This window comes from Macaca mulatta, chromosome 7, assembly GCF_049350105.2.
Source record: "Macaca mulatta isolate MMU2019108-1 chromosome 7, T2T-MMU8v2.0, whole genome shotgun sequence".
In the NCBI taxonomy this organism is placed as follows: domain Eukaryota; kingdom Metazoa; phylum Chordata; class Mammalia; order Primates; family Cercopithecidae; genus Macaca; species Macaca mulatta.
This window is the reverse complement of record NC_133412.1, coordinates 59,463,280-59,478,474: the sequence shown is the minus strand read 5'-3', so window position 1 is coordinate 59,478,474 and position 15,195 is coordinate 59,463,280. Positions and strand designations below refer to the sequence as shown.

Genomic DNA, 15,195 nt, shown 5'->3' with positions numbered 1-15,195 from the left:
GCCTGTAATCCCAGCACTTTGGGAGGCTGAGGTGGGTGGATCACGTGGTCAGAAGTTCAAGACCAGCCTGGCCAAGATGGTGAAACCCTGTCTCTACTAAAAATACAAAAGTTAGCCAGGTGTGGTGGCAGGTGCCTGTAATCCCAGCTACTCGGAAGGCTGAGGCTGAGAATTGCTTGAACCCGGGAAGCGCAGGTTGCAGTGAGCCAAGATTGCACCACTGCACTCCAGCCTGGGAGACAGAGCAAGACTCCATCTCAAAATAAATAAATAAAAATAAATAAATAAATAAAATTTTAAAAATAAAATACAGAGACTGGTAGAGTGAATAAAAATTTCTATGACCCAATTATATGCCATCCATAAGAAACTCACTTGAAACATAACAAGTAGGTTGAAAGTAAAAGGATAAAAAATAGACACCATGTAAATGCTGAACAAAAATAAGTGGAACTAAATACTACAACATTCAGATATACAAACAGGTATGATAAAGCATAAAGAAAAGCAAGATAATAATATACCCAAAATTAAGTGGTTACCTTAGAGAGGAGTGAGAATGGAAAGGCATCAGGTAGGAACATTCAAATAATCCCAAAGTTAATGGTAACGTTTGTTTCTTAAACTTGATAATTGACACACAGGTGTACAGGGCATCTTTATTTTTTAGAGTGTGTATACATCTTATAAATTCATTTTTATATGCTCGATATTTAATAAAATATTTTGAAGATCTTAAAATAATAAACTATGATACATGTATGTGATGTGTAGAATCTCATGCAGCCTTAAACCTTTCCTTCAGACATTCCTCTAAACTGGGGGTGGAAACACACATTGATACAGTAAATTCCTCCTACCTGCAGCTAGTTGCCATTCTTCAGTGGGAATATATAAGTTTCTTAATTGTTTGTTGTTTCAAGTAGGGTTGGTGGAAATTAAGGGTGCAGGATAAGAGGAGGATCAGAAAAAGCTTTATGGTGGATGTTCCACTGAAGCTGAGCCTTAGAGGATAACTAAGACTTGGGTTCATAAAGATGAGAGTGAGGAAGATATTCCAAGCAGAGAGAGCCACAAGGGCAAAGGCTTGGAAGCAGTAACCAGTGGGTTGTATGTGAAGAACAGGGAGAAGCCTACATGGGTTGTAATGTACAAATGAAGGGCCATATTGAGAAATAGAGTTGGAAAGGTAGATGGTTTACTACTTCTTCCCAGTTTCTTTTTTTTTTCTTTTTTTTCTTTTTTCTTTCTTTTTTTTTTTTTTTTTTTTTTTTGGAGGTGGAGTCTCCCTCTGACACCCAGGCTGGAGTACAATGGTGCAGTCTCAGCTCACTGCAACCTCCACTTCCCAAGTTCAAGCAATTCTCCCTGCCTCAGCCTCCCAAGTAGCTAGGATTACAGGCGCCCACCACCAGGCCCGGCTAATTTTATGTATTTAGTAGAGACAGGATTTCGCCATGTTGGCCAGGCTGGTCTCGAACTCCTGACCTCAGATGATCCACCCGACTCAGCCTCCCAAAATGTAATTACAGGCAAGAGCCACCACGCCCGGCCTTATTCTCCTCCTCTTTTCTATCTAACCTCTCTTCACTAACCAAATGATATTCTGCCAGAGCTAATGAAAATCAAAAGGCCAACTCCTAAAGCTAGCTTTCAGGAATAGTACTAAATGTCTTCTGGCAATAGAAACAACAACTAGAAATCACATGGAACTGGGGAGACAGTCAGCAAGTGAAGATTAATCATACCTGTGGGCAGCCCCTCCTTGCTTCCTGCACATGGACCACCCTTGCCTCCCTGCTCATCCTCCCACATACTCAGGGGATACAGCTGGCTCTGTGGGAGTCCTGGAGCCCCAAGCTTCCCTCTCAGTGGCTGCTCTCAGCATCCACAAGTCGCTCTTCTGTGGCAGGAAGAGGCAGGCAGCCAAAAGATTGGGTTTCCCACTTGCCAAGAAGGCCCAGGCCCCACAGGCTGAGTTGCTCATGGGCAGCAAAGCAAAGGATTTTGTCTGCTGAAGGAAGGCCTTGACCACCTTTTCTCCAACCACAGCACATGCCAGAGATTCAGACGACTGATCTGACCTCATCAAATCCTGAGTCATGCTATATGAGTGGTGACACTGTTTGACCAATTACTTTGAATTTTTAAAGCAAGCATGATTTTCCACTCTTTGGAGGTCATTCTCATGTGGATAAAGCATTTCACATCTTTTTAGGAAGGCAGCTCTGAAGTGGGGACCTCCCACACTTTTGGTCTCATCTGCTGCTGTCCTTCTTCCTGATCGAGTGCCCTGTAACTCCATATCCCACCCAATGGGAATGCCCAAAGCAATATCCAGTGTAAAGCCGTGTGTTGACTCAGATAAACAAATGCAAGTTTTGGCCATGTGAATAGACTTTCTGCCTTAAGGGTGGTCTCATTATACCCATTTATGCAGCCACTCCTTTCACAGATATTTATAGAGTCATTATTATGTGCCAGTTCCCGGTCTCATTCAGTTCTGTGCTCCACCGTGTCACAAAAAGAGTACCAGCTCCAGAGTGAGTAAACATGGGGTTCCAGGTCTACTTTGTGACCTGTTAACATTCAGCTAGAGAGAAACTGAGAAATGGGAGACATCCGACTCCATCAGGAGAGCTTGTGCCCCTGATACAATTTAGATGTTTGTCTCCTCCAAATCTTATGCTGAAAGGTGATCCCCAGTGTTGGAGGTGGGGCCTAGTGGCAGGTGTTTGGGTCATTGGAGTAGATTCCTCATGAATGGCTTCGTGCTCTTTGCGGTCATGAGTTCACATGAGATCTGGTTGTTAAAAAGAGTCTGGGACCCCCACTCCTCTCGCTCCCTCTCTTGCCATGTGATACAACTGCTCTCCCTTCCTCTTCTATCATGAGTAAAATCTTCCCGAGGCCTCAACAGAAGCCGAGTAGATGCTGGTCCCATACTTGTATAGCTTGCAGAATGGTAAGCCAAATAAACCTCTTTTCTTTAAAAATTACCCAGTCTCAGGTGTTCCTTTATAGAAATGCAAAATGGACTAATACAGCCCCCAACCTCATCTTTTCTCTGGGTCTGTGCTATCCATAGATAATTACACCACTGGTATGCACAGTTCAAGGCTGGAGGGGTGCCAGGGTAGCTGTTTACTGGGCATGGGGGCAGTGATTAGAGAACTACAGGTGTTCACATACATGCATCTGTGGTCCCTAGTGGTGATGAACAGTGCTGAGAGTGGTACAAGAAAGAGGATCCTAGCTGGCAGCCAGAGCCATGAAATGACTTTTCCTACACTATCACCTTCCAGTGTAAAACTCTGAGGAGTCCAAGAAGTCAGTTGAACTTGGCCATCCAAGTTCTTGCAAAGGTATATTTGTCAAGGTAGGAAGGTAGAAGGTATATTTTTAATATATTTTACCTTGACTTATAACTTTTTAGACACTTCATATTTAGATCTTATTTGTACTTTCACTCCAGGGCCTACCTGTATTAGAGGCAGCCTGCTGCAGGCAGAAAGGAAGTGATCTTACTGAGAAACACATAAATGCAGCAAGGAATGAAAAGTAATGAAAAAGGTAAACATGTAAATTAATGTACATGAATATTGACTCTATAGAATAATAATGATATAGTCTGGAGTTTAAAATATATGTAGAATTAAAATGCATGACAATAATACCAAAAAGTGGGCAAGTATAAATGGAGTTGTGTGTGCTAAGGTTTTAGCATTATTTGAGAACTAATAAAAAGTACAAATTTATATAAGACTGATATATTAAGAGTGTATATTGTATATTTTAATGATTAAAAAGGTAAAAAAAATTATAGCTAACAAGCTAATTATAGGGAAAATGGAAGAGTAAAAATTATGTTAGTACAAAAGAGGGCAAGAAGAGAGAGAAAACAGAATATAAAACACTTGAGACAATTAGACACCAAATAATAAGAGAGTATGCACAAATTTAAACACATCTGAAATGATATTAAATGTAAATAGTTTGACTACAATTATAAAGACAAAGATTGAAGGAAGAACAACATAATTATATGATGCTTGCCTGTGATATACATGTTAAATATGGGAACACAGATTGAAGATAAAGGAGGAAAAAGATATACCATGCAACCACTCACCAAAAGATAGTGGTGAAGCTATACTAGTATCAGAAAATTTTTCAGAAAAAAATCAGCACTAGTCAAAAGAATATTTCAAAATTTTAAGAGCATTCATCAACCAAGAAAACATTAAAAAGTTATAAAGGTCTATTCATATAAAGTATAACTTCAAAATACATAAGGCAAAAACTGCCAGAACTAAAAGGAGAAACAGACAAATCTACAATAATAATGAGAGGCTTTAACATGCTTCTTTCAGTAAATAATTGAAAGCTGGAACTGATAAAGTTAAAAAAGATTGGGAAAATAGCTAACAACCTATTCATAGGGGAAATAGGTAGACAAATATCTTCTCTATTTGTCTATTCACTCAAATTCATGGTTATTGTGGAATTTGACCTAATAGACAAATATAGAAGGTGGCACTCAACAAATATATATGTATATACAGATATGTATGTACACATATACACAGACATATATATATACATATTTGTGTGTGTATATATATTCTCAACAAATTTCCAGAGATTAAAATCATTCACAATACATTCTCTTCTTTAACTATGGAACAATTAATCTAGGACTCAGTCAAGACACACAAACACACACACACAGAGAAAGAGAAGACATATGTATCAATATTAGGAATGAAAAATGAACATCACTATGGTTTTTACCAATGCCTAAAAAATAACAAGTATACACACACATGCAAATCAATGTAAGCAAAGCTGAGAAAATGTGAGTAATATTAATGGTTTGTATCAAAATCAATATGCTGGTTGTGCTACTGTACTAGAGTTATGCAAAATGTTACTTTTGGGGAAAACTGGAAAAAGGTACACAGGATCTTTCTATTATTCTTTGCAACTTTATGTAAATCTACAACTATCTCAAAATTTGAGTAAAAATATAGGATTTTTATTAATAACTTCATGCTAATAAATTCGGAAATTCAGATGAAACAAATTCTCAGAAGAAAAATGCATCTTACCAAAACTGATATCCAAAGAAGTTGAAAATTTATATAGTCCTATTTCTACTAAATAAATACAATGATAATTTAAAACCTTTCCAAAAAGAAATCTCTATTCCCAGATGGCTCATAGGTGAATTCTTCAACCATTTTAAAAATCTATAGCACAAATGTAAGTCAAAGTATTCCAGAAAATGGAAAAGAGAAAGTATTTCCTAACTCGTTTCATGAGGTCAAAATACCCATAGTTTGAAAACCAGACCAAAACATTACCAGAAAGGAAATTTTTAGGTTATCTCTCTCATAAACACAAGTGGCAACAATTACTAACAAAATATTAGCATATCAAATCCAGAGTTATATTAAAAGGACAATACATCATAGCTAAATTGAGTTTATTCCAGCAAAGTTGTTTCAACATTCAAAAAAGTCAATTGGTCCAATTCACTCCATTAACAAGTAAAGTATAAAACTCCATATGAGCATCTCAACAAATGTAGAAAAAAATCATTTCACAAAATTCAACAATTCATTTTAGGGGTGGGGGTAGGGGGCAAAATAAAACCTCTGCCAACTGTGAACAGAGGAAACTTCCTTAATCCAATGAAGGGTAGCTACAAAAAAACTACAGCAAACATCATACATACTGACATAATAATAATGAAACTTTTCCCTTGAGATTAGGAATGAGACAAGGATGCCTGTTATCACCACTTCTATTCGACATTGCACTGTAGGCCCTAACCTGTAAAATAAAGGGGAAAAAAGTACAAAAATTGGAAGGGGAGAAATAGAGTTCTGCTTATTCAAAAATGGTAGGTAATGATTGGGTATGCTGAAAAATAAACAACAACAACAGCAACAAATATCCAGTCAAACTTTGCAGAAATATATCATGTAAAGGGATTGGAATATTAAGTACTGTAAAGATGTCAGTCTTCTTCAGATTGATCTGTAAAGCCAATGCAATTCCAATAATTCCAACGGAAAAACCAAGTCTAGTTTTAAGAACAAATGTGGAGGACTTACTGACCAAATATCATAAAGCTTATTAGAAAGCTTCAGTAAATTGAACTGTGCAAAAATAGGAAAAATAAAAGACTAATAGATCAGAATAGAGAAACCATAAATAGACCTATACATATTTGATCCTTGACTTATAAAAGAGATGACACTGCTATGCAGTGGGGTGAGGACAGGATTTCCAAAAAATGGTGTTGACTTCTTTGGATATTCATGTAGGAGAAAAGTTAGCAGCTAACTCACAACATATACAAAAATTTACTTAATGTGAATTAAAGATCCAAATGTGAAAGATAAAACAACGAAGCTTCTAGAAAAAACATGAAAAAATATCTTTATGACCTTGGGGTAGGCTGAGCAGGGTGACTCACTCTTGTAATTCCAGCACTGTGGGAGGCCAAGGTGAGTGGATTGCTTGAGTGCAGAAGTTCGAGACCAGCCTGCGCAATATGGTGAAACCCCACCTCTACAAAAAATACAAATATTAGCCAGACATGGTGGCTTGTGCCTGTTGTCCCAACTACTCAGGAGGCTGAAACGGGGGATCACTTGAGCCTGGGAGGTTGAGGTTGTGGTGAGCCCATGTTCATGCCATTGCATCCCAGCCTGGGTGATAAAGCAAGACTCTGTTTTAAGAGACAGAGACAGAGACAGAGAGAGAGAGAGAGAGAGAGACCGACGTTGGGGTAATCTCCCCTCCTTTCCCTCCCCTTCCCTGCCCTCCTCTCCTCTCCCTTCCTGCCCGCCTGCTTGCCTTCCTTTTTTCAGAGACAAGGTATTGTTATGTTATGTTGCTATGTTATGTTATTGTTATATTATGTTATATTGTTATGTTGCCCAGGCTGGTCTCAAAACCTCCTTGGGTTCAAGAGATCCACCCACCCCAGCCTCCCAAAATTCTGGGATTACAGGCGTGAGCCACTGTGCCCAGCCAGAAAATGATTTATTTGTGAATCTGGGGCCAGGTTTGACTTCTGAGATGTAGGAGTGATCCCTCTCACTCCTACCTCCAGCTTTCTCTCCTCTTCCTCCACTGTCCCCTTTGCATTTTCACCTCCATCTTCACCTGCACCCCCTGTGCTCTGATGCCCTTTAACTCTCCAGGGAATCCTACCTTTGTCCACCACCCATGTATACTGAGCCTCCTGGAGGAGTGGACAGGAGATAGCTTGACCAGAGCTCATTTGCTCGTTTCTAAGATTGCTTAGATTTCACAGAAGTCTTAGCTGGACCCATTCCTTCTAGGGAAGCTCCATAATGAAGGGTGTAAATCCTACTATTGTGGAATGTTCCAGGGAAATGAGAGGTAACCTAGAAGTCTCTTTGTAGGATATAATTCTTCCATTACTCATTCTCTGGATGAGTCCTTTCCTTAAGAAAACTGAGCAAGGAATGCCATTCAGGTTGGGGAAGACACAAGGGACAGGATTAACTATGCTTACACCTGCCCCCTTCTCTAGACTGCAAGTTTCCTGAGGGTATAATATCAAATCTATTTCTTTATCTCCAGAGGATAGCACATACCAGGTGCCTGCCAATGTCTGAAAAAAAAGAAATAAGGAAGCAAGGAGAAGGAAGAGAGGAAAGAGGAGAGGGAGAGTTTGAGCTTTCATTCCCTCTAACTGAGCTGCCTTCCATTTGGCCTTAACAACCTACTTAAAGGGCATTTAAAAATACTCTTCCCATTTGAAAACAGACAGGGGCTGGAGTAGCCAGTGAGTCCCTGTATTCCTTCTTTCAAAGTTCTAAGTCGGATAAATTGTATTTGTTTTTGTTTGTTAACTTGGGAAGGCTGCCTTTTGACATTCTTCCATTTGAATTCATCTTCTGGGGTCTAGAAGCTCCCCCAGAGCAAAAAGCCCTAATCAGTACTTTAATGCACAATACAGATACAAATGAGTAATTAGTTCGAATTCTTCATGTCCATGCCCCACTTTGGCACATCCTGGGGCATTAATTTACCAGTCTTGTCTGGGCCAAATACAACCCATCCAATAAGGCTTAAAAAAAAAAAAAGGTGGCTGTTTATATAACTTCCTCTTCTTTAATTTTTATATTAGGCGTTTCCAGAGGAGAGGCTAACGTCACAGAGCCTCATTCCAGATGTTGTTTTGAAATCAGTGTAACCATGGCATTGCTGGAACCTGCAGAGTTCATCTGGGCCAATTGAGTCACGTCTGGGTGCAGGGCCACTCTGACGAGGGTAGGCAGGGAGGGAGGCAGTCAGGGCATGGACTAAAGTGTCCCTGTGAGAAGGGAGAAGTGAGTGGGCTATTGAGTACTCTGAGCTTCTCCAGAAAGGATATGAGGAGACCTGCTGTCGCCTTTGACCTTGCTGACCTGGCACCTTTGATCGCAGGACTTGCTTAGACAAATGAAACCCTCCCTTGCTTAGAATTCACTCTTGGATCTTTAAGGATCACTTGTGCTCCTTAAAAAAAAGAACAAGAGATCTCAGGTTCTGAACCGGACAACGCCCCTCTCTGTTGTCCCAGTTCATCCCTGCCTCAAACTTGACTCCACTGTGCTCATCACCTCTTCCGCCACTCCCGGCAAATTCTTCCAAGCCCCTGTGAGCTCCTACAAGCCCATATCCCTCTGCCCATTCCCACCTCTTACCACCATCCAGACTGGTTTCCTGGAATATCCTGCTTTCAACAGCCACCTCCCCCAGGACGCCCCTCCCCACACTGTCTGCCCTCTCCAGTGTACCCATGATTTCCCTGACATGTCTGTGCCTGCACTTTGGCCACATCAAAGATAAGAATGATCTGGTTTGTCCCTGTCTCCATCATTATCCTCTGAACACCATCAACTATAACTCTTGCACACTGTCTAGCACATTGAAGGGACTCCATAAATGTGATTGAATTCATTGAGTGCTTAATTCCTCAGAATTAGTGCCCTCATGCTAAAATAGAAATAATAATCATCATAATATCTATCAAGCAATTACTGTGCACACTGTTCTGTTTTAGGTGAATTTTCTCATGTAAGTGCCTATAATATTAGCCTTATAAAATCCACATGAGATATATACTATTTTTAACATTCTCCATTTAACAGGTGAGAAAACTGAGGCACAGAGAGGTAAAGCGGATTGCCTAGGATTACACAGCTAGTCACTGAGAAACAACCTAGGCAGTGAGATTAATGAGCCCACACCACTAACCCCTGTGACATATTGCCCTTCAGAAATAGTAATACTGCTATTATTATATTAGTATATGTATATTTGATAATATGCATTATTAACATATTCTACTACCTTCCTCCCAAGGTTTGGGGGAAAGTAAGACAATGAGATAAGAGTTGTGAAAACATTTTTAAAACCAAAATACGGACCGGGTGTGGTGGCTCATGCCAGTAATCCAAGCACTTTGGGAGGCCAATGCGGGCAGATCACTTGAGGTCAGGAGTTTGAAACCAGCTCAGCCAACATGGTGAAACCCCATCTCTACTAAAAATATTTTTAAAACTTAGCTGGGCATAGTGGCAGGCTCCTGTAGTCCCAGCTACTCTGGAGGCTGAGGCAGGAGAATCGCTTGAATCCAGGAGGCAGAGGTTGCAGTGAGCTGAGATCGCGCCACTGCACTCTAGCCTGGGTGACAGAGCAAGACTCCGTCTCAAAAAAAAAAAAAAAAAAAAAAAAGTGGTGCACATGTGAATCACAAAGAGATGAAAAGGTGAAGTTTGTTCTTTCCCCTGCCCAGGTCCCTCCCCATGCCCACTGCTTCCCCGTGCCATCTAGCCATTCCCAAGTATCTGGTCTCCTGCCGTGGAATAGGTACAAGGACAGAGTGACAGACGTGCTCACCTGTGCCCAGAGGCCCCAGCATAAGCATTCAGACTTCTCCTCTCCTGTCTTTGCAGACGCATGTCCCTTCACCTGGAATTCTCTCCCATCCACCCCTGCTTAATATAATTGCGCACCCTTAAGAGCACAACTCACCATTTTCCTGACTATTTTTCCAGCCTCTCCTGTTTTGCAGGTTGGGACAGGGCACCTCCTTCCACTACTACCCCCAGGTGCTCAAGCTGAAACTTCTACCCCCAGGTTCTCAGGCTGAAACTTGCAGTTGAAGTTTACTTCTCTCATTCTCTCACATGCTACATCCTTGCATCAACAAATCCCTACCTTGGCCATTCTCAGTGCCTCTACCCACACCACCTCAGTCCAAGTCACGTCATTTCTGGCCTGGGTTATTGCTGCAGTCCCCGCAACTGGTTTCACTCCATTCTCCACTCAGTAGTCAGAGTGCTCCTTTTAAAGCACCAATCTGAGCATGTCACTTTCCTACTCAAAATCCTCCAATGGCTTCCCATCCTTCGTAGAATAAAATTCCAAGTCCTTGCCACAGCCCTTGTTCCGGTCCCTGGCTGCCACCTCAACTTGGTCTTCTACCATCCTCCTCTTTCCTCTTTACCCCAGGCATACTGGTCTCCTTGATGCTCCCAAGCACATTCTTGCTTCCTGTCTTTGCACATGCTGTTCCCACTGCCTGGAATGCCCTTCCCCAGGTGGTCATGTGACACACCCCTCCACTTCATTCAGGTCCTTGCCAAAATGTCACATCTTTAGGGAAGGCTTTGTGATTACCTTTTCCAAAAAAAAAAAGCAGTAACCCCTCCTCATCACTCTCTATCCCCTTATCCTGCTTAATATTTCTTCATAGTCCTTCAGTATTTAATATAATATTATATATCAAGTTGTTATTATCTGTATCCCCAAATCAGAATAAAAGTTGCAACAGGGCAAGGACTGGGTCTGTTTTGCTCACTCCCATGCCTGGCTTAAGTATTTACTGAATGAAGGAAGGAATGACAGCACCCCCAGAGATGTGCTCCCTTTTTCCTTTGAGCTTCCCACAGCCCTCCTACACCCATCTTGTACTGTATTTTTTACTCTATTTTAAGTAAGTTATTTCAGGGCAGAGACTGGACCCCCACCGTGCCTTGCAGATAATAGGTGCCCAGGAAATACCTATGATATTAAATGGAAGCGTGTGAATAATCCATTCTAGAATTCTGCTGAGGTCTTGAAATAATTTTTGAATTTCATTTAGGTAAGTGCTAATCTAGATACATTCACAATGTCACTAATAAATTTGACTCTCAGTTGGTGGATTGGATTTTTTCACATCATTAATGGCAGCCTGGGAGCCTGGTGAGCCTCCCCCAAACCCACTGGGCTGCTGGCTTCTCCTTCTACCCTATTAAGTGAGTGCAGGACATATTAACAGAAGTCATATCATGGGTTATAGAGCACACTGGGCTGGGTGAGGCCCTTAAGGATGCTGTGCAATCCTTAAGGCCCTTAACAGAAATGTTGTTCATTATGTATATTAAATAGTGATTTCCCTCCTGAAGAAGGCAAGCTGTACAGACGTGACAGACCCCTTTCAAAGGTACTAGAATGCCTTCCCTATTTATATTCATAGCCTGGCAGTAGGCTATAGGAGAAATGTCTCTACGTTGGCTCATCACTGAGTTGGCAGCACTGACCCCATGGTTCAGGGCCATTTGGACCCTTGAGAAATCTCACCTTTCACAGAAGGCACAGCACTTGATAGTGAATAGTTTGACATCAAAATCTTTTAATCAGTCTAGATTTCTGCTGTTCTGCAATCTCCATCTCATTATGATGACAAAAATTGAAATATGATATAACAGAAAGGAAAACATTCTGAATTCTGGCAGGTCCCCAAACACTGCTTATTTCCCGCTCCCTTATTGATGGCTACACTTGCCATCTTCAGCATCTACACCTATGTTGAAAATGGGAGCGGGCACCTGGAAAATGTTCACAGTCAGCATTCAGGGAACAAACTCACTCATCTGGCACCCCGTACCTTGCTTGCCAAAAGGCCTCCTCATCTGCCCAGGCCCTGTAAGTCTGTTTCTACAAGTCTACAAGAAAGATGTGATTTGACCTGCCTATGGTATGTTCTATAGTACCTGTCTAGAGATGAGAGCTTCCCAGTGTATTGACTACTGCATCTGGCATTTTCCATCACGGATCTAGGCTCAGTTTACCTTAGAGTGAAATAGTGCTTCCCTGAACCTCTCAAGCAAGAGTGTTAACTGAGCCTGATTCACTCCCATGCTCATTGTTATAGTTCCAGTGGGCCCTACCTCAACTTTTTCCTTGCTCTCTTTCAGAATTACAACTCTGCAGCTTCCTGATTTTTGAATAAATGGATTCAAATACTTTAATTCACAGCACCAGAAACCAACTGCAGGCTCTTTCAGGCCTGCAAAGCCTAGGCATACCTTCATGAAGAATATCCTCCTACAGGTCTTGCCTCGATCATTCCCGGCTACTTGGAGTTGAGCAGCCTCAGAGGCCAGTGCTAGATCAGGAATGCTGCTGGGCCCAGCCTCCGATGTGTCTGCCAGCTGCGCAGATGAATGGAAAATTTCCTCCTTGCCCTGGGCCAAGGAAATCTCAAAGGGATCAGGATATTTCTCATCAGGGCTAGAGCCATCATCACTGGTCTTAGCATTACAGAGAATCAGGGACCTGGAGATGGACCGAAATTTTGTGGATTTTCTGCTCTTTCCCGTGCGGCTGTGTGACTCCATCCTCAAAGAGGAAGTGAAGCTGCCTTTCCTCCTTTCCTGGTCTCTGGCCCTTGGTTGACGGGTGGCCACTGGACAGGGCTTAGCTGCCACTTCATGAGTCCCTAGAGGAAAGAGGAAATAGGAAGAAGCAATGTGACTTGCTGCTGACAAGTGGAGCTGCACGAGTCCTGGATCTGAGCCACAGGTTCTTGGTGCCCATGAAGCAGGACAGATGGGCAGATCATCCTTTAAGATCACTGGCCCTTCCAGTGTGCCAGCCAAATGGGGCTCAGTTAACCCAAGCAGTTAACACCCACTCCACTCCCAGTATCATGGAGACCTAGCCCCAGAACTTCTCATTCTACAGATGGGGGAACTGAGGTGCAGAGAGGGGAAGTACCAACACAAGGCACTAGCAGAAGAGCCAGTAATCAGTCACAGGAGACAGTTTAGGGATCATAGAGGCCAGTGCTTTGTGAAGTTTTTAAACTTGGAAGCCATTCTTTAAACAAAAGTGTACAGTGAACTCCAGTCTATAGAGCAGACCAAAGATGGGAAAACCGAAGACTAAGTTCCACTTCCCTGGTCCCCTGGTAACTCCACCCTTGGTAACTCCCATGGCATCTCCAAAGAAACCCCAGAATCCATGGAGGTGAGTCTGAAGACCACTGATGTCTTATGTCCTCCATTGACAGATGAAGAACCCAAGGCTAAGAAGGTTGGAAGTCTTACCTAACACTGACCTGCCAGAGTTGATGTGAGCATAAAAGAAGGTGACACTTGGCAAATGCCTGCCAAAGGGATGAGCACATAACAGGTTCCCAGCAAACATGAGTGCCTTTCTCCAGGCCTAAAGTCAAACACTTGGCCAGAGTCACAGTCAAGCCCAGGGGCTCCTGCTTCATCACCTACCCACACTGGGTCAAACTCTCACAGCCAGACAGACCAAAGATAGGCTTTCCAGTCAGGCCAAGAGCCCGGCTCAGCTTTGCCAAGAGGAGCCTCCCATGGATTCAATTTCCATGAAGCAGGTGGTGAAAGAGGCCCTGATGCTGTATCCTAAAAAGTTCTGACTCAGGCCCAAGCCACAAAAGAGAGGCTGTCGCCAGAACAACAAATTGTGGGATGCTCTTGGCCCATTGGTACTGCTGTTTGTGCACATCCAGTATTGAATAAGGAATAGCAGAGACCTAATAACATTTCATTACGTCAAAACCCTTTCACATATCCTCCGAAGAGAATTTCTGCCTAACAGTAGACTGTTTTTCAACACTCACATTGCATACATTTATTGTTTTCTGTATTAGCTCTTTGATTTTATCAATTTATTCACCAACCATCCCAGCAATCAATAGCAACAAACAAAAATGAGTGAATGATTGATTGAAAGTCTACAATATATCAGGCACTGTGCTTGATGCTTTAGTATAAATTATTTCAGCGTTGATCCATTTTATTAAGCACCCTCTTATCAACATGCCTAAGTTTTTTACTGTATGTCCTTCCATCTCAAATGATAGTAAAACCCCAATCACAGACAAATCCAAGCCTCTACAGAGTTCATGCCTGACTGTGGGTCTCTAAGCCTTGAAGGAAACACTCTCACTCCTGAACAGATTGGTATCATGAAACATTCACGGCCTCCAACTGGGCCGCCAGCTCTGGTCAACAGTAGTACTGTTTCACTAATCAGCTTGATAACACATTTCCAACAATGTCTGAAAACTTCACTATGGTGTGCCAGGCATTGTTCTCATTGCTTTACTATTTAGTTCTCATAAACTCTATGGTAGGCTCCATCAATATCCTCATTTTACAGAAGAGATACTAAGGCACAGGGAGGTTAGGTGACTTTCTCAAGATCACATAGCTAGGACTCAGTAAAAGCAGGAATCAAACCAGGAAATCTGTCTCTGAAGCCTGTATGCTTTACCCTGGCTCTACCTTCTCATTGACTATTGCCTTTCTCACCTTTAGCCTCAATCACTTCCTCTGTGCTGGATCTTTATCCTCAGGACATAAACACACTCAAACCTTTTCTGTCTTTCAAACACTACATATTAACTCCATGTCCTCCCCTTGTCATTTGCTTTTCCTTTATCCCCTTCATGTCTTCTTGAGCAAATGCTCTGCACTTTGTACTTCCTCCCCTCATGCTTACCTCCTCTTCAAGCCTCAGCCCAGAGTCTGCTTCCTTTCCCTACAGCCACTGAAACTGTTGTGTCAGGTCTGCCTTTTACAGACCCCACAGCCATGAACTGAAGTCCAGAGGTCACAGTCTGTCTGCTTGGTTAAAAAACTTGCTGCATTTTAGAGGATTTGTTAACCAGTATATCAATGCTCAGATCCACTGGCAGAAGACGACATAGGTTTCAAGCTTTTAGAGTAGTTTTCTCTTTTACCTCATTATTGCCTTTAGTTCCAGATGTCATCTTCCAAATGCAGATTGTGAATGTTCCTCTGCCCCCATCCCCAACCCAAGAGTTTCTCTGCATCCTGCCAATTCCAGTTCCCA

At 42.1% G+C, this 15,195-nt stretch overlaps 1 protein-coding gene across 16 annotated transcripts in view; it reads right to left on the bottom strand.

Annotated features, from left to right (window-relative positions):
- IL16 (interleukin 16) overlaps nt 1-15,195 on the bottom strand; it is a 131,058-nt gene that overhangs the window by 76,605 nt on the left and 39,258 nt on the right. For all 16 annotated transcript variants that reach the window (XM_077937630.1, XM_077937633.1, XM_077937636.1 and 13 more), the window contains 1 exon segment: nt 12,390-12,802. In XM_077937630.1, the coding sequence (XP_077793756.1) occupies nt 12,390-12,701 (312 nt within the window). In that variant the 5' untranslated portion in view covers nt 12,702-12,802.